At 44.5% G+C, this 22,423-nt stretch overlaps 1 protein-coding gene across 1 annotated transcript in view; it reads right to left on the reverse strand.

The window, feature by feature from the left end:
* Nucleotides 1-1,836: 1,836 nt before the first annotated feature.
* MRPL3 (mitochondrial ribosomal protein L3) overlaps nt 1,837-22,423 on the reverse strand; it is a 53,219-nt gene continuing 32,632 nt past the window's right edge. The window contains exon 10 of the mRNA XM_014071074.2: nt 1,837-2,953. Coding sequence (XP_013926549.2) covers nt 2,801-2,953 — 153 coding nt within the window. The 3' untranslated portion in view covers nt 1,837-2,800. The remainder of the gene's footprint in view (nt 2,954-22,423) is intronic.

Genomic DNA, 22,423 nt, shown 5'->3' on the forward strand with positions numbered 1-22,423 from the left:
TGTCCAAATGGGGAATGAATCCCTTCCTTGATTCAGTGAGATTTCTGCAAATGGATGTGCTTTGTGAGGATTTATAACTCCAAAGAAATGTAGAAGTTACATCCAGCACTGATAATCCTCACATGCTCCATGTTGTGACCCAGTCCCCAAATTTAGTAGAGAAACTTCCCAGGAAGCAGTAAGAAAAACGCTGTTTCCCCAAATGGGATGTGGGGAATCCACTCAGCCCCTCCCTCACCTGCCAAAGTTAACTAATCAAACACTCAGGAAAGAACAAGAAAAAAGGAGCATTTCTCTAAAGAGCAGGGGAGAGAAATCCACCTTTTGCCTTTTAAATTTTGCTGTTTCCTTGACTCCTGTTTGTCAGCACGTCTCCGGGTGGTTTTTGTTTTGTATGGGCATAGGGCCTGAAGGTTCCAAAGGTCAAAAATCGGCCCTACGGACAAACCAAAAGTCACCATTCCTGAACTTCCGAATTTCCCATAGGTCCGTTTTTTGCCCTCTTCGAGGCTTCAAAGGTCATCCAGGGAGGTGGCGGGGGGCTGTTTTTGCCCTTCCCAGGCTCCTAGAAAGCCTCTGGAGTCTGAGGAATGCAAAAGAACAGCAAAAGCGGGGGGGGGGTGTCACTGATCGCACGCATTGCACATTGCATTATGGGTGTGGCACACCGGTGCACACATACCCCCCGTGCTCCCCCCGCTTTTGGCACGGAACCCAAAAAAGGTTTGCTATCACTGTCATAGACCTTCCTGTGGAATGTTTCCTGATCTGGTTTACCCTCAAATAATAAATCAACGTATTGGTCGAAACAATCATGATGCATAAAAAGGGGGAGGGGCTTTTATTATAGAACTGTGGCCACCATCTTTGCTTTTATAAAAGTCCTCTCCCAAACGTCATTTCTGCTGTAACAGAATGATTTTTCAGTATAAGCCTTATCTGGAAACACCCAACAGCTCCCCAAAATCAACTGAGATATTAGCATTCAACAGAATCATACTGTACATTAAATAACTGATGGATTTAAAGGATGGTGGGACATGGATATAGTATCAAATGACATGAATATCAACACTAGTATCATAAGGGCAAATGTATTGTCCCTTATACTAAATTAGGTATAGATTTTCAAAATCTCATTTATCTTTTAATATTTTTCATTTAACATCTCATTAGACTTATCAATAAGTAATTATTTTTAACAAGACAAAACACTTCATTTAAATTTTTTAGTTAGGAACTCATATTTAAAACTTTAAGAATGGATAACCATTGCTGACATGGCATTCATTATAGATATGCTACTTATGCAGATCAAAGCTGACAACTTGGACATTTATTAATAGGCTTGATTCAGCATTAAACAAGCAGTGATAGAAAACAATAAATTTTAATTGAGGATTTTTTTTAAAGTTGCAAAAATAAATGCATATTATTCAAGGGTGCTTAGTGCACATACTAAGATATATTTTAAGGTATTCCATTGTAGGTAATTTTTCTATACATGCATACGCAGAATAGAGCTAGAAGAGACCCTGAAAGTCTTCTAATGCGACCCCACGCTCAGGCAGGAAACCCCATGCCATTTCAGATTAGTGGCTGTCCAGTCCCTTCTTAAAGACCTCCCCCCCGCCTTTGGTGCACTTTTTTTTGCCTTCCCCAGGCTTTCTAGGAGCCTGAGGAGGGCAAAAACAGCCTCCCTTGCCCCCCTGGAAGCCCTCCAGAGGCTTCAGGAGCGTCTAGTCCATGGACCGGGAGTTTGACAGCCCTGAGCTAGCTTCATTTTAGGGGGAAAATGAGGAAGGAGAAAAAATAATAATGATATAAATCAAAAGAAAAGCAGCTGCTCCAACAAGATCCTTTTATTGTAGGTTTGGATTGCTTGAAAGTTCAACAGGTTTCTCAAAAAGCAATGTTTAAGCAGATTATTAAAAATCTTTCTTTACTGCTGGTCTTCCAGAGCAACTTCCTTCTGATTCAAAGTTTAAAAAAGCCTGCCACAGATCCACCCTAGTTCTTCATGCAAAGAGCTATGGTGGAACTGATTAAGGAGTCATACCGATCTTTATCTTTTTTTTCCATATGGACTACCCAGATATTTTTCATAAGCACTCAAGACATGACAGCTATCTCAGCAAGAAAGCACACCCATAATGGTTGGGTGACCCTATGAATGATTAGGGAGAAATAATTTTAGAATGATATTGATAATTTCAAAGCAATTTTCCTTCATATTTGAGGATTGTTTTGTGTTGAAATAAGTGCATTCTGCAAAAAGTAAAATATGTCTTCATATGAAAGCAGATGTAAACCTTGAGATGTTTCACACATTATCTTCTGTTTCTTTCATAACAAAAATGTGGCTGTTAATCAGAAGCAAACCCTATTAAGTTCATTGAAACAGACTCTTATTGAATTCATATATCAATCTCATATTATTTTAGGCAAGTTCTATTTCTTTTCAGCTACTGGATGTTGTCTTTTGAATCAAAAAGGACTTCAGGATATGTGTCATGAAAAGTTGGCTTTACACAATAGGAAATGTGGTATGTGCAAACCAGCAGATATTTCTAAATTATAACATTAAAAATACATATTTATTATATGAATCATATTAATTTGTTAACATGTTACAGAATGCTTCTCTTCAGTTTCAAAGAACTGTTTACATTTAATAGTGGATCTGGAAATCAATAAAGATCCACGTTATGTGGATACCATCTTAAAGAAGTCATAGGGCCCTTCAGTGAGGGCTTCATGTTTAGTTCTGAAGACTGAAGGTAGAATAGCTATTAATTCTTCAGGACTCAGAGAGTGCAATAGAGGGTTCAGTGAACTGGAAAAGCTCTTCATCATACAGCTCATCAGGCAGCTCTTCAGAATCAGCAAAAAATGTTGGAAATGGTGGATTCTTAAGGTTTTCTTGGTAAGTTGGTAAAACGGTGTCAGTGACCTAGAACATAAGAGTCAGAGGAATTGAGAAGAAAGAATAGTAAAATTCCACACAATTCAAAACATTCTCAATAAAATAGGTACTAGCTGCCCTTTAAAAGTTTATTATTGTTTTTGATTTTTGCCTGTCATTAGTAACAAAACCAATAGTTAAAAATCAAACATTTATCCTAAATTGGGGATATGTGACAAGGCAAAGAAATATCATGGTTTAATTCAGAAAGCTTTAAAAATGAATTTACAATGGAAATTAGAAACTCTTTAGAATTATTAAAGAAGGGGGTGGGATGGAACTCTACTGTTATACATGATGACAGCTGCAAGAATTATATATTCCCAGAAATGGAAAGAAGTATTACCTCCCACAATGGAGGAATGGATCGAAAAGATGATTAATGAAGCTGACTGCATTATTAGAAACAAGAATGTAAATAATATTGTAGTTATTTAGAATCCACTTCTGGACTTTCTGTATGAAAAAGAAAATCAATGAAATTTGAGTCTGGTTTTTGACAACTGAGTTAAATGAACAGCTACTGGTTATAATTTGGCAAAACTAAAAAGTTGGCATAACTTTACTTATCTTTTTACACTGCAAAAAGTCAGAAGTTACTGCTTTTGTTTTTTTAATTTCTTTCCCCACATTTCCGCATTTTATCACCTTTATTTCTTTCCTTTCAAAATTTTCCATTCTTTATTTCTATTTTTGTTTTATATTAAGAAACATGCAACCCCCCCAAAAAAAATTATGTTGCTGATAGCAAAGTTTTCAAGTGTGACCCTCTAAAATTCCACAAAGCAGAATAATTAAAAATAACTTGAGTAATGTGAGAAACAATATGTTTGGGTAGCAAGTGAAAAAAAAACCACTTAAGCTGTTATTGAACAAAAGCTCCAGGCTATACTAAACTATTTTTAGGAATATATTAAAAAGTTGGAGACACCTAAATAGCAAATAAAAGCATTTCTTCTCAGCAAAAATATTACAGACCATCCAAAGGCTACGTGTTGAGCACAGAATTTCTTTCTGTAAGACATCTTGATTGCTTTTTTGATAAGTTATTGAATGCTAAGCAACTTGCTGAGCAGGTCAATAAGTTCTCCCAAGTGAACTGTGTATCAGACACATATTTTTATTTACTGCCTACATTAACTTGTAACATTGTTAGCTGTCACTGATTGTTTAACTACATGTCTCAGAATTTTTTTTGTCACATCTTCTCTATTATGAGCTAAGGAAAGCCAGCTTTGTATCTTACACACACACACAAAAACACACACACACACACACACACACACACAATAGCCGTGACGGCGAACCTATGGCATGCATCGCTCTCTCTGTGAACACGCGAGCTGTTGCCCCAGCTTAGCTCCACTGAGCATGTACGTGCGTCTCCCATTGGCCAACTGGTCTTCGGGTCTCTGCTGCACATGCGATGGGGGATGGGACCATGCAGGGGGCCACCTGAGCATTGCATTTTGGGGGTTCGGGTGCGCACTTTTTTCATTTGCATAAAAAATAAATTCAAAGTTTTATAGTTTGCTAATTCAAACTTTACAACTCGGCTTTCGCTACACAGGAAGTGAACTGTTTATTTTCTTACATTAATACATTTATATACCACCTATTTATTTAAAGAGATTATAAGATTTATACAATTATAAACATTACGGACAAGAAGCTGATTAATGTATTATAAATTTGAGTTTATTTATATTAAAAATAGAAAAACAAAAAACTCGGCATAGTTTTTCTGTTATTCAATATAATGCATGGTGAACATGAAACTATGCATTATTTAAAGATAATAATGTCCAAGATTTTTTAAATTAAATTTTCAGAAAGAATTTATGCCATTCATTTAAGCTACATTCAGCTTACTGAGAAGAATGCCTTCTAAAAATGTGCCTCTGTCAAGATGCACATTGACTTAATGGTTGCCAAGCAGCTAAAGATAGCATCAGCACACCGTTTTTATACCTGCTGACAATAAAGCCTCCAGCAAAAAAGTATTTTATCAAAAATATTAGTTTAAGAACTAGATTAGCTGAATTCATTTGTTATTGAGTTGTTGAGTTGTTATACAGTATTGCCTCAAGGCAAGACACACAGCACTCCCTTTTCCATTTTCCCCCAACTATCATCCTGGAAGGTATGATGAATCAAGAAAAGTTATTGGATAAAAATCAGTCAGAATTTCTATGGTTGAGATTGAAACATGAATCTGACTTTCCCTTGGCTTACAATAAAAAGGGCATTGGTACTTACCTGATACGCCTCTTCTTATAAGGTGGAGATAGCATCTATGCATGGGTTGACACTGTCTGTGCTCTGATTGGACTGAGTCTGATTACTAATTAATTAACATGCTTTATAATCCACCCTTGTGGGTAACTTCACCCAGTTTTCGGCGAAGGAAAAGAGAAGAGACTCAATGGTGTTTTTCAGCAACGATTTTAGTAATTAGTCTCAATAACAAAGCAACATGGAGAAAAGGAAAGACCAACTAGAACTAAAGGATCCAACTGAAAGAACACTGGAGAGAACAGTTGCCTCATACGGGAGGGGCTGGATGCTATCTCCACCTTATTAGAAGAGGTGTACCAATGCCCTTTTTCAATAAGGGTGAAGATAACATCCATGCCAAATTGTCCGAAAGGGTGGGATACCGACTGTTCTGGGCATGTTGTCTCAGTCCGAATCGCCTGCAAGACCCGGCGGCCAAAGATCATATCTGCCAATGCGAATTTGTCTAGCTAATAAAGGGCGAAGGGGACAGCCATGCTGCAGCTCTGCAGATCTTGTCCAGGGAGGCCTGCGTCACCCATGCCATGGTGGCGGCGGCGTTTCTCGTGGAATGAGTGCTAATGCCCTCCGGAATTGTGACTCATACGCCGCTGCAATGCAGCATTTGACCCATCTGTCAATGCTAGCCACCGACACCTTCTGACCTAGGGACGAGGGCTGAAAGGAAATAAAAAGAGCCTCTGACTGTCTTATTCCTGACGTGTGGTTGATGTAAAATTTAAGTGCCCGGCGCACATCTAAATTGTGCCATTGGCTCTCTAAGGGAAGGGACGGCGAGGGGAAGAAGTTAAGTAGCACAATCTCCTGGGCCCTGTGAAATCAGGACCCCACCTTTGAGACAAACGACGGGTTCAGTCTGAGAACCACCCTGTCCAGATAGAACTTACACAGATCCTCCCTAATGGACAATGCGTGCAGTTCCAATATCCTCCTGGCAGATGTTATTGCCACCAAAAAGGCCACCTTCCAGGTAAGAATCTGCATGGAAACCTCCCACAGGGGTTCGAATGGTGGTTCGACAAGGGACCCCAGAACCGTGGTAAGGTCCCAAGTCGAATACCGGTGGACAGCTGGTGGTCTCAGATTTGTGGCCCCCTTCAAGAACCTCTTGACTGTAGGGTGATGTGAAAGGGTCTGTCTTCCCCACCCCCAGGTAAGTATGGTACCCATAGCCGCCATCTGTCTCCTAATGGTGTTAGGGGACAGGGCTATTTTCAGTCCGTCTTGCAGGAACTCCAGCACCTGCATTTCCATGTAGACACACCTGTAGCAAAACTTGCATCAGCATATGCAGTTAGGCTCAGATCATCCTTAGGTTCTAAATACAATGCATAACGCATTATTTGCTTAAGATATCTTAATATCCTCTATTCCTCTTAGCAGCTTGCCAGTGCCTTTCAGTAGGTTCATCATTAAATCTGGCTAATTGATTTACACTATATGCTATGTCGGACCTTGACCAATTACCGTATTTTCACGACCATAAGCCGCACCGGGTTAAAAGCCGCAGTATCAGTTAACGTTAATTTTTCAAACTTTTTTCATACATAAAGCGCACCGGGTTATAAGCCGCACCAACGGAGGGGCGCCCTAAAAAAAAAAAGAAAGGAGCCAAGCCGTTCCAGAGATGTGAAGGGAAGCTCCGGGCAAGAAAGCGGCTTTCAAAGCTCCGTCGAGCCCCGCATGTGGATTTATTTATTATTTGCTCGGGGATCCGGGCCACCTGTTCCTCCGGGGGCAGCCCAAGCCTTTGAGCGGGGAGCGGAGCTTTCTCCCGAAACGGCGCTTCTGCTCCCCTTTGGCACTTAGCTCTGGGAGAAAAATGGAGCGTGACGGACTTTCCAGCACGTATCAGAAGCTGATCCGGGAGAGCTGGCAGAAAGTGAGCAACAGCCCCCTGGAGCAGAGCGTCGTCCGCGTGGAAGGCTATCCAGTCTTTATAAAGGAGCTGATCTCTTCTCTTCTCTCTCTCTCTTTCTTTCTCTCCCCCCCATCCTCTCTCTCCGGCTCTCCTTTCGTTCTGCTCCCCCCCCACACCGTTTTGCTTACAAAGCAAGAACGATCAAGCGGCGGGGCGTAGAAGCTTGAGGGGGGGAGGGAGAGAGAGACCACGGCCAATGTCGGCTGGCACAGCAACCGGATTTCTGGCTCCGAAGATGCTCTTACGGGCTGCCTCGTTCGCCGCTCCACCCTGAGAGCTTGGTAAAAAAATAATAAGGGGGGGACACCGTTCGTCCCTTCTGCAATACAGAGGCGGGGTGGCGCGGCGGGGGGGGGGCGCGGCAGGGGGGGGAATCCTGCCGCTCCTAATCAACTAAGGTCTGGTGGCTTCCAAGCTTGCGTCCCCCCCTTCTATCTCTTTTCAGGCAGGTACTGGATCCATCAGCCCCTCCCAGCCCCCCCCCCCCGCCAGCAGACCCGGTCCAGGAAAGACGGCAGAGAGGAAAAGAGAGAAAGAGAAAGAGGGAGGGAGAAAGAATAGAGAAAGCAGGAGGCTTCCCGCATCCGCGCGATGCTTTGAACCCGAATTGGAGGGGGGGGCGTCCCGAGAGACGCGTTCGCACGACACCTCTAACCCGGATTGGGTGGGGTGGGGGGAGAAAACGGGGCGAGGGTCTGTCTGGTGGGTGGGCTCCTCTGGCAAATAAAACCCTGGGGGAAAATGGGTCGGTTGAACGATGCGTCAATGCAGGGGTGGAGGGAAAGCCTGGGCTGGGGCTAATGGGGGTTGTATTCCTCTACCCCAACTGGCCGGGGGCTGCTGCTGGGGCTGGTAGTCCGGCCAGCCAGCCAGCCAGCCAGCTGCAGGCTTGGCTTTCGATCTGGACTTCCTACCAAGCGGGGGGGGGGGGGTTCGGAAACGGGCGCTCAGCCCAGCCGTCCTCGTGCTTCAAGTTTGAGCATCAAATCGGGAGGGAGAGATTTTCGATCTTTTTCCATACATAAAGCGCACCGTGTTATAAGCCGCACTGCCGGTTTTTTATCAAATTTTAGGATTTTCAGTGCGGCTTATAGTCGTGAAAATACGGTACTCAGATACAATAAGCTACCAATTAATGATTGATAAACACCTTTATCAAATACAGGGCTTTGTACGTCATTGTGGCTAAACTCTTGGCCCATTGGAGTTTTTGCCGGTTTACACAGTTCCATCCTAAATTTTCTGAGTAGCTGGTTAATTTTCTCTGTTTGTGAGATTTTGTATCTTCCCCTAGTTTTATCTATGTGTAAACCATGCCCTCGTGACCTCAAGACTGGACTACTGCAATGCGCTCTTGAAGAGCATTCGGAGACTTCAGCTCATCCAGAATGCAGCCGCGTGAGCGATTGGTACACCCACGTTACACCTATCCTCCGCGAGCTGCACTGGTTACCGATTGGTCTCAGGATACGCTTCAAGGGGCTAGTCGTCACTTATAAAGCCCTTCATAGTATTGGACCTGGGTACTTGAGAGACCGCCTGCTGCCAATTACCTCCCAAAGACCCATTAGATCACACAGATTAGGCCTCCTCCGGGTTCCGTCTACTAGCCAATGTCATCTGGCCACTATCCGGGGGAGGGCCTTCTCTGTGGCGGCTCCAGCCCTTTGGAACGAGCTCCCCACAGAGATTCGGATCCTCATCTCTCTCCAGGCCTTCTGAAAAGCCGTTAAACCCTGGCTGTGTCGGCAGGCATGGAGTCGATGAGTTCCCTTCCCCTCTCGAATCGTGTGGCTATTGGTTGTTTTAAATGCCCTGTACTTTTTGTTGTAGTTTTTGTGTTTCCCTTCCCCTCCTTGGGTTTGTGTGCTGCCCTGAGTCCCGCTGGGAATAGGGCGGCATATAAATAAAATGAACCTCGAACCAAGATATTGCCTAATGTCATCGAGATGTTTTATACTGAACTGCGCCCTTAAGAGTGTTATAATCCTCATAGTTTCTTGCTCAGTTTTAGTGGTTAATGCTATGTCATCAGTGAACAATAGAAATAATGAAATCACATCATCACTGTCTTTCTTAAACATGGATCAGTAATCTGTGTGTCTAAAGGGCCCCCCCATACTCCTGTGCCCTGCAGGGCTGTCTTCTAGAGTAGGGGGCAGCTCGGGCAAATACCTTCTTTGGGTTAAAGGACAGGATCTTACATTTATCCTTGCCCTTAATTAACAATGGAGTCAGCGAGTCTCCGAAAATCCCCCCACCCTTTGTATGGCTCAGACGCTAGGCACCATTTATGTCTCATATCGGATTGCCACTGGCGCAGCCACAGAAGCCTTCGGGAGGCCACAGATGAGGCCATGGCCTTAGATGCGAACCAGGTGGCACTCAGTGTGGCGTCTGCGATAAACTGCACTGGGGCGACCATTTTATTTAGGTCCTGGTGTGCCCTAGAGTCACCTGCAGGAATGTGTTCTTGAAGCTGTTGGAGCCAAAAGAGGCTAGAGCATGAAAAGGATGCGGCTGCCAAGGCCCGCACTGCCCAGGCCACCGCCTGGTGTCCCCGCTGAAGAATTTGTTTGGCCTGCCTATCCTCCGGCTTGAGGATGTCCTCCTGTGCTCCAGGCAGTGTGGTATTGGCCAGTGGCCAGCCTCGACTCCCACCGCTTTTTCCTAGAGCTCTGGCAGGCCTGCCGAGGAGGAGCCCGGACGGGCTGGAGCGAAAGCCGCGGAGGCGAAAGGCTGGCCACTCGGGGCTTGGAAGGGGGAGCAGAATGCGGGTCCTCCGCTCCCGGAAAGTCCAGGGAGGGAACCGGGGCTGCGGAGACTCGCCCACGGCCGGCTTCTCTGGAGTGGAGGGGGGGTTGATAGAAGCGGAGCTGAGCCTCTTGCCGCTGCGGGCCTAGCTTGCGGAGTGCAAAAAAAGGAGGGGCCCTCTTGGAACACCCACCCCACCTCTCTTCGCTTTTCGCCTCTGCGGCTCTTGCTCGAGCCTCGTCCGGGCTCCTCTTCAGCGGGCCTGCCGGAGCTCTGGGAGAAACTTGCGGGAGCCAAGGCTGGCTACTCAGGGCTTGGAAGGGGGAACGGAATGCAGGTCCTCCGCTCCCGGAAAGTCCGGGGAGGGAAGCTGGGCTGGCCCGTTTGCTCCCGGGGCTGCTTGGAGAGCTCTGGCTGGCCCACCGAGGAGCCTGGATGAGGCGGGAGCAAAAGCCGCCTCCTGCCCACTCCGCCTCCCCCTCCCAGGCCCGCACTTTGAAGTGCATGCCGCCCCCCACATAGAGTGAAACATGTCCTGCTTTATGGCCGGGAGGTGTGCTGACACTTTAAAGTGCATGCCGCCGCCCCAGGCCCGGCCATATAGCCCACCGGCACTTTAAAGTGTATGCCACCAGCTCGGCCATACAACGGGACCCGCTGTATGACCAGAAGCCGGCGGCTTTAAAAAATAAAAAAGTGCCAGCCTGCGCGCCACCACAGGCAGGTAAAACACACACACACAAACAAAAATTACTTATAATAAAACAAATTACAATTACTTATAATTTTGCATTTCCCCCCCCCCCCGCGCCCTCCCTCGGATCCACATATCTTTTCCAGCTATGTCAGAGAATCATTTCAACTCTCCTCTTGTCCGCCATGATGAAAATGTAAAAAGAAAAAGGCAACTTAGGCAAGAGTTGCTGCTCCCAGACCAGGAGGCAGAGAACTACGTGCCTCCTTTGCATAAGGAATTTTTCACCTTTTAACCCTTGCTTAACTCTGAGCAAGGGTTAAAAGGTGAAAAATTCCTTATGCAAAGGAGGCACGTAGTTCTCTTGCCTCCCTCTGCAGTTAGCACTAAGCAGAGTCATCCACTGTGACTCTGGCAGCAACTACCTTAGCCTTTTTCCTTTTAATTTTTCTTTTCTTTTCCTCATGACTCTGGTGAGGCCCCGCCTCCCCTGCCTGCACGTCCCTGGCTGGAGACAAGTGGGCAACCGCCTCTGGTGTTGACCCCGCCTGAGAGGCAGACCGGGAAGACCCTGCCAGTGTCCCCTGGTTCCTCTCCTGTAGGCCCACACTAGAGTTTGAGGGCCTCGGCGATGATGTTTTGGAACCCAGACGCCACCGAGGGAATGCTTGGCAACGGGTCTGTGGCTGGCATAGTGGAAAGAAACCCATCTGGCCGAAGGCCGGCCGTGGTAGGGGTGAAGGTCACCCTGCAGATGTACTCTGAGGCTGCGAGGCGGCACTGCCCGGATGTGTCTATGACAACATAGGGCTGAAAGGGCTCTGGCTCAATACCAGTTGCAGAGGTAGCAATGGGTTTGGGGAGGTGGCCGGTACTGGAACCTTGTCAGATGCTGCTGCGATGGCCCTGGTTCCTCCCGATGTTTGGTCTTAGTGGCTGATTTGGAGTCCTTCTTGGACGTGGAGCCCTTGGAGGTTGAGGAGGAAGAGTTCTTATTACTGGTCTTTCCCCTCCCCACCGACTGGCTCTGCGACATTGATTGTCTGGGCGGGAGGAAGGGGTGGCCTGCCCCAGCAAGAGTAGGCCCTGTCCGGCCTCCAAAATGCTCCTGCTGTTGCCTGTGTTAATTTTGGGTATGCTGCTGTCTGCCATTGCCACTGGTTAGAAAGGTTGGGAAGACAAAATGGCAGCCGCAACCTCTGTTCCAGGCCCCGCCCTCTTCAAAATGGTGCTCGCGTCTTTATTTGTGTGGCCCAGGCCTTGTTGGGTGAGGAAGAACTCTCTGGGCTCTTACGATCCCTGGCTGCAGCTAATAGCTCTGGCTTGCCGATCGCGCCTAGTAGCCTTGGGACAAGCTGTGTTTCTCTGCACACCGAGGGGCTGGTTGCGTAGTGTTGCAGACGCGCGTGGTGCTTCCAAACTGCTGCAACGTGTGCCTGAACCTCTAGCCGCAAGGAAGTTCTCTCTGCACGCAGCAGTTAGAGCCGGAAAGCTACGCAGCAAGGCTGCTAGGTTGGCTGTCAAATTATTTCTTTGCCTCCCAGATATACATGCTAGGCTGAGGAGTGTGCTTGCCCAACGCAAAGGAGGGAGGAGGTAGAGGGCCTATGAGCCGAAGCCCTATGGCCAATGTAATGAGGGCCTCCGAAAGTCAGATATATTCATGGCCCTGTCTACCAGGCTTAGCACCTGTCAGTGTTTGTTCATTCTCAAAGAGTGGAAATAGTTCCAAGCACAGAAGGAAAGCTGGATAACACGACCCTCCCAGAGTGGACTGAATTGAAAAACTGGGTGGAGTTACCACAAGGGCGGGTTATAAAGCGTGTTAATTAATTAGTAATCAGACTCAGTCCAATCAGAGCATGGACAGTGTCAACCCATGCATGGATGCTATCTCCACCCTTATTGAGAATTAACCATCTTCCCCACACCAGCAACTCATGCATAAAAATGAGTCATTAGCTTAAGAGTGATTTGGAACTAGAAGGAAATAATTGCTTTATGGGATTTGTAGCTGTCTTTGTTTACATATGAAGTGCAATTAAGTGTTTTAAAAATATTTGTTGAACAAACTTAACAGAATAGCCTATTAGGCCATAATAGATGAAATCACACTCATTCTAAGCCAAAAGAAGCAAATTATATTATTACAGGTCCAGAGTCTCTTTTCATATGACTATATAATGAAGATCATTGTACAATTGTGATGCTACAATTGTGTAGCATCACAATTACATAAAAAAATAATCCAGTCAATACCTTCCTGAGAAAATACTAGTCAGTCAACTTACAATATTTCTGAGTATAAGCACATTTTGCTAATCAAGACTGTAATCTTGCATGTGGATTAAATATTAAATATCTGCTCATTTTTAAAGCATCAGAAAGATTTGATGACACTTTTTAGGGCTGCTCATACCAGCCCAAACCTAGTACAGGATGCAGCTTTCCTAAAACTTCATTAAAGAGCTGCTGTTTTTGATTCGCATGAAAATAAAAAAGTGCCTTTTAATCACTAAGAAAGAAATGCTGTGCTCAGGCAAATTTCAAAGCACTTCTTCCAAATCACTGTGGAGTTGACACACTCTTCAAAATATGCTGAACAGAGCAAAAGTGGACAGACAATAGTCCAATACTCTGAGCAACACTGAGATAAATAACATCTGAAGCTCACCAATAGATTGCATTCTATTTTGTGCAACTTCTTTGAGTAGAAGGGAAAAAAGAGAGGGAATAAGAAAAAAAATGAATATACAAAGCTTCTGCTACATCCTAAGATACCTTTTTGCCACATCTGAGTCAGAGAAGATCTGGAACCTCCAATTTCCCTTTATGGCGATGTCCTGTTACCATACAACCCCATTAAAGGCAGTTTAAAAGAAACATAGTTTCAGGACAGGACATACTATGGTATGCGCATCACATTACATAAAGTTGTTAACGTGACAGAATTTAGGGGACCAGGCTATTGCTTGGACAAGTAACAGAGTCTTTGGTATTTAAGCCTACCTTTGTTGGCAGTATTCATTGTTACTGTATTTAGAAATTATATTGTTTTTGACTGATTCTTTTTTATTTGCATGGATAATCAGTTTTATTTATATAATTGTGTATAATTCTGGTTTACTAAACTACATATCTTGGAATTTAGTGGGATATGGGAGAATGTATAGCTAATACTCATTTATTTTATCTCTTTTGCTTGGTATTAATTTTTGGAGAAAGATCATTGCTAGATAATTTAGCAGGGCTTGGTGAAGGTGTATGCATGGTTTTGATCAAGAAGTAGAAGGAAGACAGCAAGCAAATTCTAAATGATCATCAATTGTTTAATCAATTTTAAGGTTACTAGTCATGTATCAACCTCACAACTAAGATTTTCAAGTTATGTATTAGCGTTTTTATTATATAAGTATTCCAAATTTGTGCTCCTCTTTTTCTAGTAATAGGCTTTTGGGATTTCACTGTAAAACATGCCGTAAGGTATTAAATGAAAATACTCATTTAATTAATATATTATCGACGTTCTGTCACACTTTCCCTTAGTCTCTTCCTTTCATTGGCACAACTACTATTACCACCCAGTGAGTATGAATATTATCAAGATGCTTATTTCTGAAGACAAATATTGATCTGCTTGTTCGAAATATCTTCATTTCAGACACTTCCGTAAGTAATCCCACCAAACAAGAAACAGATTTTTCATGATCCAGGAGGAATTAAAAATCAAGCGAATATATACTTTTGTGCTGACTGAATCATAATTATAACGCAAATTTCTCATTACTTGTGAAAAAAACAAAACAAAATAAGTATGGAAACAAAATGCAACCTAACTGAATATAAATATACTAGGGGAGGAAGGGAATAAACTTAATTACAGCTTTTTTTAGTTCTAATTCTTTATATTGCACTGAGAACTTAATAACCTAGCCTGGCCAAAAACTCTACATTAAATAATAATATTGCATTTAAAGTGTTACAATTGCTACAATGGAAAGGGAAACCCGTGGCTCTGGAGCTGAACGTCGCTCTTTCATCCCTCTGCTGCAGCTCTCTGTCGCTGGTTAGCTGCACAATACATAGGGCTTTCGGTTAGGATAGGTAGAGGAAAAAGGATGCCACACTAGGAGGAGACTATGGTGGGGGAACTGGACTTCCAGTCGGCTCCAGAATTAAATGGGGGACTTCCTATTAGGACCTTTGTGGCTCTTTGAGTGTTTAAGGTTGCTGACCCCTGATTTAGCCAGAGGAAAACTAGGAACTAAAAATGAGCCTGGTCCAATCATCAGCCAATAAATGAGGCAGGTAATTTTGATTCCCATCTATCCCAGCAAGAACAGTATCCACTGTAATCATAGAAGCCACAATGACTGTCCTCCAGACTGTTATTTGCCAATGAACCATTCCCTAACACATCAATAAACAGGATGAGAATATAAAGAATTCATGTGTTTTCAAACATGTGACCTTCTTTCTTTCCATCCTTTTTTCTATCTTCTCTCTAAGTTCATAAGCCTGGAGGCAACCTATGTCTTATTTTTTATTCTATGTTCAGCACCTGCCTAATTGTAGTCTATACTGAATCTTGAATTCTGATTTAGGAAAATATTTTTATTGAATGTGGACATTAATGAATAAAAATAATTTTATGTATATATCAAAAAGGAAATTTGTGTTAAAGTAAGTTGAATTTTAAGGAAATATTTACTGAAAAAATATGGTTTTTGTCAACTGGAGCAAATATACAGTTAACAGAAATATCAGTAGAATAATGTCTAAATGAAAAATCTTAACATCCACAGCCTGTATTTATTCCTGAATATTAAACATAAAACCTGCTTAACTTAAATATTTGCTACAATCCAGAGCACTGTGTAAATAAATCTATTAGGTTTCCTGTATATCTGATTCTAATTAGTTGCCAGGATCTTTTAAGACTGATAAGCAATTGCAATTAATTTATGAAAATTCATGACTTTTTAAATTAGCAATTGAATTCCAAAATTATCTCCCTGAAGTAACATCCATCTGTACTCTGAACTGCAAGCATGTACAATCACAAATATTTCCCCAAGGTTACCAAGTTGTTCTTTATTGTTGTTTCATCACTATTATTACAGTAATAGGTCCTAAAGCTAAATGTTGGTTAATTTTATGCTGTTTGCACCATTCCTTGATAACTCTATGTGAATGCAAGAACAGGCAATCTAAAGTGGGGAGAGGAAATGACATTCATGTAGTTAGATTTTTCAAGACAACTATGCATATTTCTCGGTGGGGGATAGAAAAATTATGCAGAAATGCTACACACTAAAAAAAGTAATTATATTACTTTTCAGTCATACCATGGGGAAAATAATGAATACTGAATTTTACTTATATGGAAATTATAGATGTAGGAATTATAGAAACATTCCACAGTGATTTTCCTTTACAGATATGTTTTGCATGTTATGCACAACTGAAAGAATATAAATTGTTTTAAGTAATAGGAGACATTATGGCACCAATTAGGACAAGGGAAATAAAGCAAAACCATTCTCCTCCTCCCAGGAATTAGATAAATGATAAATTTTGCCAGCTCTGTTAGAAAGTTTATGAAGAACAAGGACTTTTGATAACATTAGAAGAAGATATTTGAAGATTAACATAGGCTCTCAAAATGAAAGTCAGTTTAAATGACTGTATAACTGTTTAGAAAGAAACATAAGTATAGAATCCTTTGTTTAAAATTAAAGGAACAATACCATAAAGGTGATATTTACACTTTATATATACTCACTCCTTGTTTAGAAACTAAGTTCTATATTAATGATCAGTTTGTTAAGTGAATTGGAAAATAAGTGACCACATCACACATACAGAGAGAGAGAGGCGGGGAGGATGTTGTGAAGATCATTAGATATTGTCATCTTATTTTGTCAGTCTCCCAAATGGAGCACATGAGAAACATGACAAAATGAGATCAATGATGTGATTCAAGTAATTTAACAACTGATTCTCCTTACTGACCAGTTGGTTAGATGTGGCTGGGAGGAGTTGTCATGTGATTGAATGGGCATGGCCAACTCGAGTTCACTCATGGCAAGATGGGGCGGCACAGGCGATGGCTGAAGTCTTAGTGCAGGAGCGAAGCACCCCTGTTTTTGCCTTTGTGCAGCAACTGCATTCCGCCTTCATCGCGGTAATTTGTGTCAAGGCATCCCTTGCCTCCCACCACTTTGGGCTTGGAGCTGTACGCCACGTCCAGGAAGCACTGCAGTGGAGAGAAGAGGCATGGCATGATTCTCCAGCACCTCATCTCTTGCTGGGTCTTGCTGCCCAACAGTCAGGTTTTTTAAAAAAGATTTTTGCAGCAGGAAATGGCAGGTGGCTACGTTGGACCTTTGTTGGTGCAGCTAGCTGGGCACGCCTCAGTCACTCGAGGAGACGTGCAACCTGCTCTCTGCCATGAGATACTGGCCTGCCACGTTCAGTGTGGCTACCTCATGGCTTTCCCGCTGATCTGACTGGCTGATGCTGCTATCGTTGCAGGGGCAAGTGGGACAGGATCGCATTGTGGCTCCATGTCATAATGGGAACCAGGATGAGGAGGGGACCCCAGCTCCCACATTGTGAAGCGCACTAACTTTCACTGTGCTGGGCAAGACGCTGTGAGATCAGCGGGAGGCCACTTCAGCCTCCTTCAGCCATGAGGCGGCAACAGCAGCGGAGGCAGCAACAGCAGCAATGTCAGCGTGGGTTGGATCAGCCGGTAGGACATAAGATGGTGAAGTCCAGGTTGGGTCAGCAGGTAGGCGATGAGGCAGCCGCAGCCACAGCACTACTCGGCTCAGCAGGCAGGCCATGAGACAGCCATGGTGGCGAACGTAGCAGCCATGTCTTGGGGCGGAGAGGTCATGTGTCTTCCCGAGTGACTAAGGCATGCCCAGCTGCACCAACAAAATAGCTGCCAGCCATTTCCTGCTCTAAAAAGCTTTTAAAAACCCTGACAGTTGGGCAGAGAGACATAACAAGAGATAAGGCACAGGAGACTCAGAGTTGGCTGCTTCTCTCCACTGCAGTGCTTCTTGGACCTGGCTTACAGCTCTGAGCCCGAAGCAGCAGGAGGTGAGGGCTGCCTTGAGTGCAAATGTACCACGACAAGTGGATTGCTGTTGCTGCACAAAGGCAAGAATAAGAGCACTTGCTCCTGCACTAAGACTCTGGCCATTGCCACAGCCGCTTCGGCCACTTGTGTCATCCCACCTTGCCACAACATTGCCATTATCTTGCTCCAGCTAGAGGGCTGCATTACTCCTTGTACTTCTTGTGCCACCATCTATGGCAGCAATTTCCAGCCCCATCTGCAGCAAGTCTCCCTCACCCACCATTACACTTACCAACTCAGGCCAGGCGAGGGGTGACTGGGAGGGGAGGGGCGAGGCAAGCCAGTGGTGGGATCAGCCTGTTCTGCAAACTGTGCAAAAAGTTAACAACCAGTTCAGCTGAACTAGTGCAAACCGGCTGAATCCCACCACTGGAGATAATCCCACTTTATTGTAAGGCTACATTAATAGAATCTCAAAGGACAGATCTCCTACTGTTTCTTTTTACTGCCTATGAATTAGGATGGATCTTTTTTCTGTGCCCATTTCTCATTCCCTAGACAGAATCACTCCCAACTATCTTCCGAGATTATTCTCATATTACACAGTCAGACAAAAGTTCTCTCAAGAGCTATAACAGTATTATATTTATTACAGCATGCATTGTCAGGCACATAAAGTGTGTCATAAATGGGTTATGAAAATACATTGGTCAGAAAATACATTTTTAATGCCACTATATTTGCAAGGTTGATAATTTAGGTAGTCACCAAATGAGGAGTACTAGGTTGGTTACCTTTAAATGTAGAATATTTTCTACTTGTTTTTGTTATATATCGCATACATTAGATTCATTATTTGAATTGGGGAGCCCTAGAAATCCATTAAATAAATAATCCCAGACATAGGTCATGTATAACTTGCAAAGTTGAAGCCAGGAAAGCAAAAGCACAGAATGAACAAATATTTGCAACAAAAGTCAAAGATAACAAAAAAAAAGTTTCTTTCAACATATTAATAACAAGAAAAAACTCACGGAAATAATTGGTCCACTAAAGAGAGAAGATGAGAAGAAAATAACAGGCAGTAGGAAGTAAGCAGAGCTGCTTAACTCATTCTTTGCACCAGTCTTCACACAAACAGAAACTTCCCAACCTCCCAAAAAAAACTACTGTAAAAGACAAACTAGAAATAAACAATAAAATAAGCAAGAAAATGGTAAGGATACACCTATCTGACCTTGACAAAAATAAATCACTGGAATTTGACACATTACATTCCAGAGTTCTGAAGGATATTATCTCAGAACCATTGTATCGGACTTTCGGGGTGGAGTCATGCCAGTGCGGAGCAGGAAAACAGCTCTTTGTTCTCTCTGCCTGATTTCCCATGCCAGGAGGCTTGCAAAGGCAGAGCTGAGTCTTGGAGGGACCAGTGTCAGAGAGGGGAAGCTTGGAGGATAACGGAGATGTGCCAGCCCCTGTTATAGTAGGAGAAACCTCTCAAATCTGGTGTGGGAGAAACTGGCCTTTATGGCCGGATCCGGAGGCATGACAGCCCTTTAAATGGAGAAGGAAGCGAGAAGAGGGAAACAGCTGGAAGTTTTGGTGGATTTAGGAGTTGGAATGATTTACAGGTGTGACTCTCAGGAAGTATAAACCTATAGCCTAATGGCTGAGTGAGTCTCCAAAGTCTGTGTGTGGGGGGGGGGGGAAGCAATACTTTAGCAGTGGGAGCGGAACCTTGAGAAAATGGAGTTAACATTCAGAGAAGGAATGGAGGAAATGTACTGACTGCTTGAACTTGCTGGAAAATTATTACAGGCAGAAAGAACACGAGCTGAGATTGTGATTAGACTGGGACTAAACGTTGTGGATTGCAGAAAAGGAAAGAACAAGCTACAAGAAGCCTCTGCCTGGGAAGAAGACAGTGGAAATTTGATCTGGCAGGGAAAGTGAGAGAACTATGATAGTGAAGGCAACCTCTTGGACTTTAAGGGAGAAGCTGATGCAACAGTAACAATGAAAAATCTGTGCAATCTAAGTAACCTGATATAATTATATAAAATCCTGTATAGATATTATTTACTGTATAGCTGTTCATATAAAACTAGAATTGAAATGTTACATAGATAGAATACCTTAAAGATCTGCATATTTTATACTCTCTGACATATAGATTCTCATATATCCTCATAGATACTTATAGATAATACCCAGTGGACGTATGCGTATGTGAAAGCAAACTTATATAATATATTTATATATCCTAGATATTTTTATAACATAATCTGTTGTGACTCAGCAGAAACCTGTGAGTTGTTTCGGGATGCAGGATAATGAGCAGCTGTTGCTCGTTAAGGTCTTCTCCTGCAGATAAAAGACTGATGGTGCCACGCCTTAGCTGCAGAAGTCAACATCATTCATCGTTCTCCGTTTGTGTGTAACCCTTGAGAAAAGCCTGTAGCTAAGTGTCTGGATTCATGTTTGGTATTTAGTTTGAGTGAAGACTTTTTGTAAGAGCCATTTATCTATGTTTCTTTTGGGCTTGCAGCCAGCTTGAGCCGGGACTGATAAAGACACTCCTTTTGCAAGATGTGTGTGTGGCTGTCGTTTGTGAACGAGCGAAGAGGGCTGTCAGAACAGTTTGACTTCTGCCACAACAAACCTCCATTCATAAAAATATGGAGCAGCTTTACGCTGACAACGCCAGACTGACCCAGCAAATAGCAGTATTGGCTGACCAAATTGCTCAGCTGCAGAGAGCTGCAACACCTTCCCAGCCAAGGAGGAAGTGCCCAGTAGCCATGCCAGATAAATTTGATGGGAATCAGGCCATGTTTGCCGCGTTTCTGGGACAATGCCAGCTGTTCCTGAGTTTGAGAGCGGAGGACTTTCCCACTGACTAGACAAAGGTGGGTTTTATTATCAGTTTGCTCTCAGGCACAGCTGCCTGTTGGGCTACCCCCTTGTTAACTCAGCCGAGCCCTTTGTTGGATGACTTCCAGGGTTTTTGTCAATACTTTAAGGGGGAAACAGCAACCAGACGTCTTAAGTCACTGCAGCAGGGGAGTGGTTCATTGCAAGACTATGTAAGTGAATTCAGGCTGTGTAGCGTGGAATGAACCAGCTCTGATGAACACTTTCCAAGATGGATTGTCAGATGCCTTGCAAGATGAACTGGCAAGGGTGGACAGGCTACCGACGTTTGACGCGTTGGTCCACTTGTGCCTCCGGATAGACGCCCGGCTGCAGAGGCGAAGGCCTCGCCGTGCATTCCAGGAGACCACTAGCATGCCAGTTTATCAAGAGACTGCAGTGGACGGGGAGGACCCCATGGAGTTGGGTGCTGTCAGACCTCGAGTGTCACGTACAGAGATGGACAGACGACGTGCTGAGGGATTGTGTTTCTACTGTGGGGATCTTGGACACCTGGCAGGGAGTTGCCCCAAGAAGAATAGAAGGGTAGCACGGACTGCAGCTGTCCCTCAGCAACGAATTATTGTGTCAGACAACCGGCACGTTTGTGCGGCTTTCATACCCCGTTCGCACAATGTAGCATGCATTCGTGGGGTGTGGAATCACCGGGCAGATGCCTGCCTAGGAAATCAGAGAACTCTGACCCTGCAGACTCGCTTCCACCTCGGACTGCTCTACCCGTCGCATCCTGCACTGCAGTTTATCATCCCGTGAGCATACAGTCTCTGATACGGGATGCGCAGCGGGGTGACGAATGGGTGGAGCGACAAAAGGCGGACGTAGGGCCGGCTTCCCCATGGACTTTGGAAGGGGATCTTTTGAAGTATCGGGGCCGGCTCTATGCTATTGCAGGGCACATCTGTAGACGGGTGCTCTCTCAGGTTCATGGCCCTTCTGCAGTGAGACATTGGGGGTTTTTCTGGACATTGCGCCTGGCATCCCATCAGTTTTGGTGACCCCATTTAAGAAATGACATGCAGAAGTGCGTGGAGTCATGTGTCCAGTGCCAATGGGCCAGGTCTGCGAGGAGGGCTTCTCCAAGATTCCAGCCCTTGCCGACCCCGGTCCCCGCAGCACAGAACTTCGTTTCTAGGATCCCGGCGGGGTACCAGTGTCTGGGACTGTGTTCCATGGAGGCCATCACCAACCCTTCTGGGCCACATTCCAAGCGTCGGAACTGGGGGATGGGCCCTGCGGTGGGGGATAGTGTGGTGGCCCGGCAGGAGTCGGTGGAGCTGCCGCCAGACTCAGATGGTGAGGGGTCTTATGAGTTGGCCTTGGAGGCAGTGGAGAACCCTGGATAGGGTGTTAGGGCTTGTCCAGAGCTGTTAGAGCCACCGCCAGTCTCCGACAGCACGGGGGCTGGTGGGTCGGCCTTGGAGAGGGTGGAGGACCCTGGACAGGGTGTCGACGCCGCGCAGGCCGGAAAGAGACGTGGTGGCCACCGGATACCTGGGGAGCATTGGATCAAGGGGGTTGCTCAACATAAAGAACAAAGGAGGACACACAGGAAATGATTGCGGGCCTATCTTATGGACAACCCATTCTGACCGCATCCGGACTGTCAGACCCGGGGGAAGGGCCCTGCAGTGACGGATAGTGTTGTGACTCAGCAGAAACCTGTGAGTTGTTTCGGGATGCAGGATAATGAGCAGCTGTTGCTCGTTAGGGTCTTCTCCTGCAGATAAAAGACTGATGGTGCCACGCCTTAGCTGCAGAAGT

Source organism: Thamnophis sirtalis, unplaced genomic scaffold (assembly GCF_051295495.1).
Source record: "Thamnophis sirtalis isolate CommonGarterSnake01/CBP01778 unplaced genomic scaffold, rThaSir2_p1.2 scaffold_4, whole genome shotgun sequence".
Taxonomy (NCBI): domain Eukaryota; kingdom Metazoa; phylum Chordata; class Lepidosauria; order Squamata; family Natricidae; genus Thamnophis; species Thamnophis sirtalis.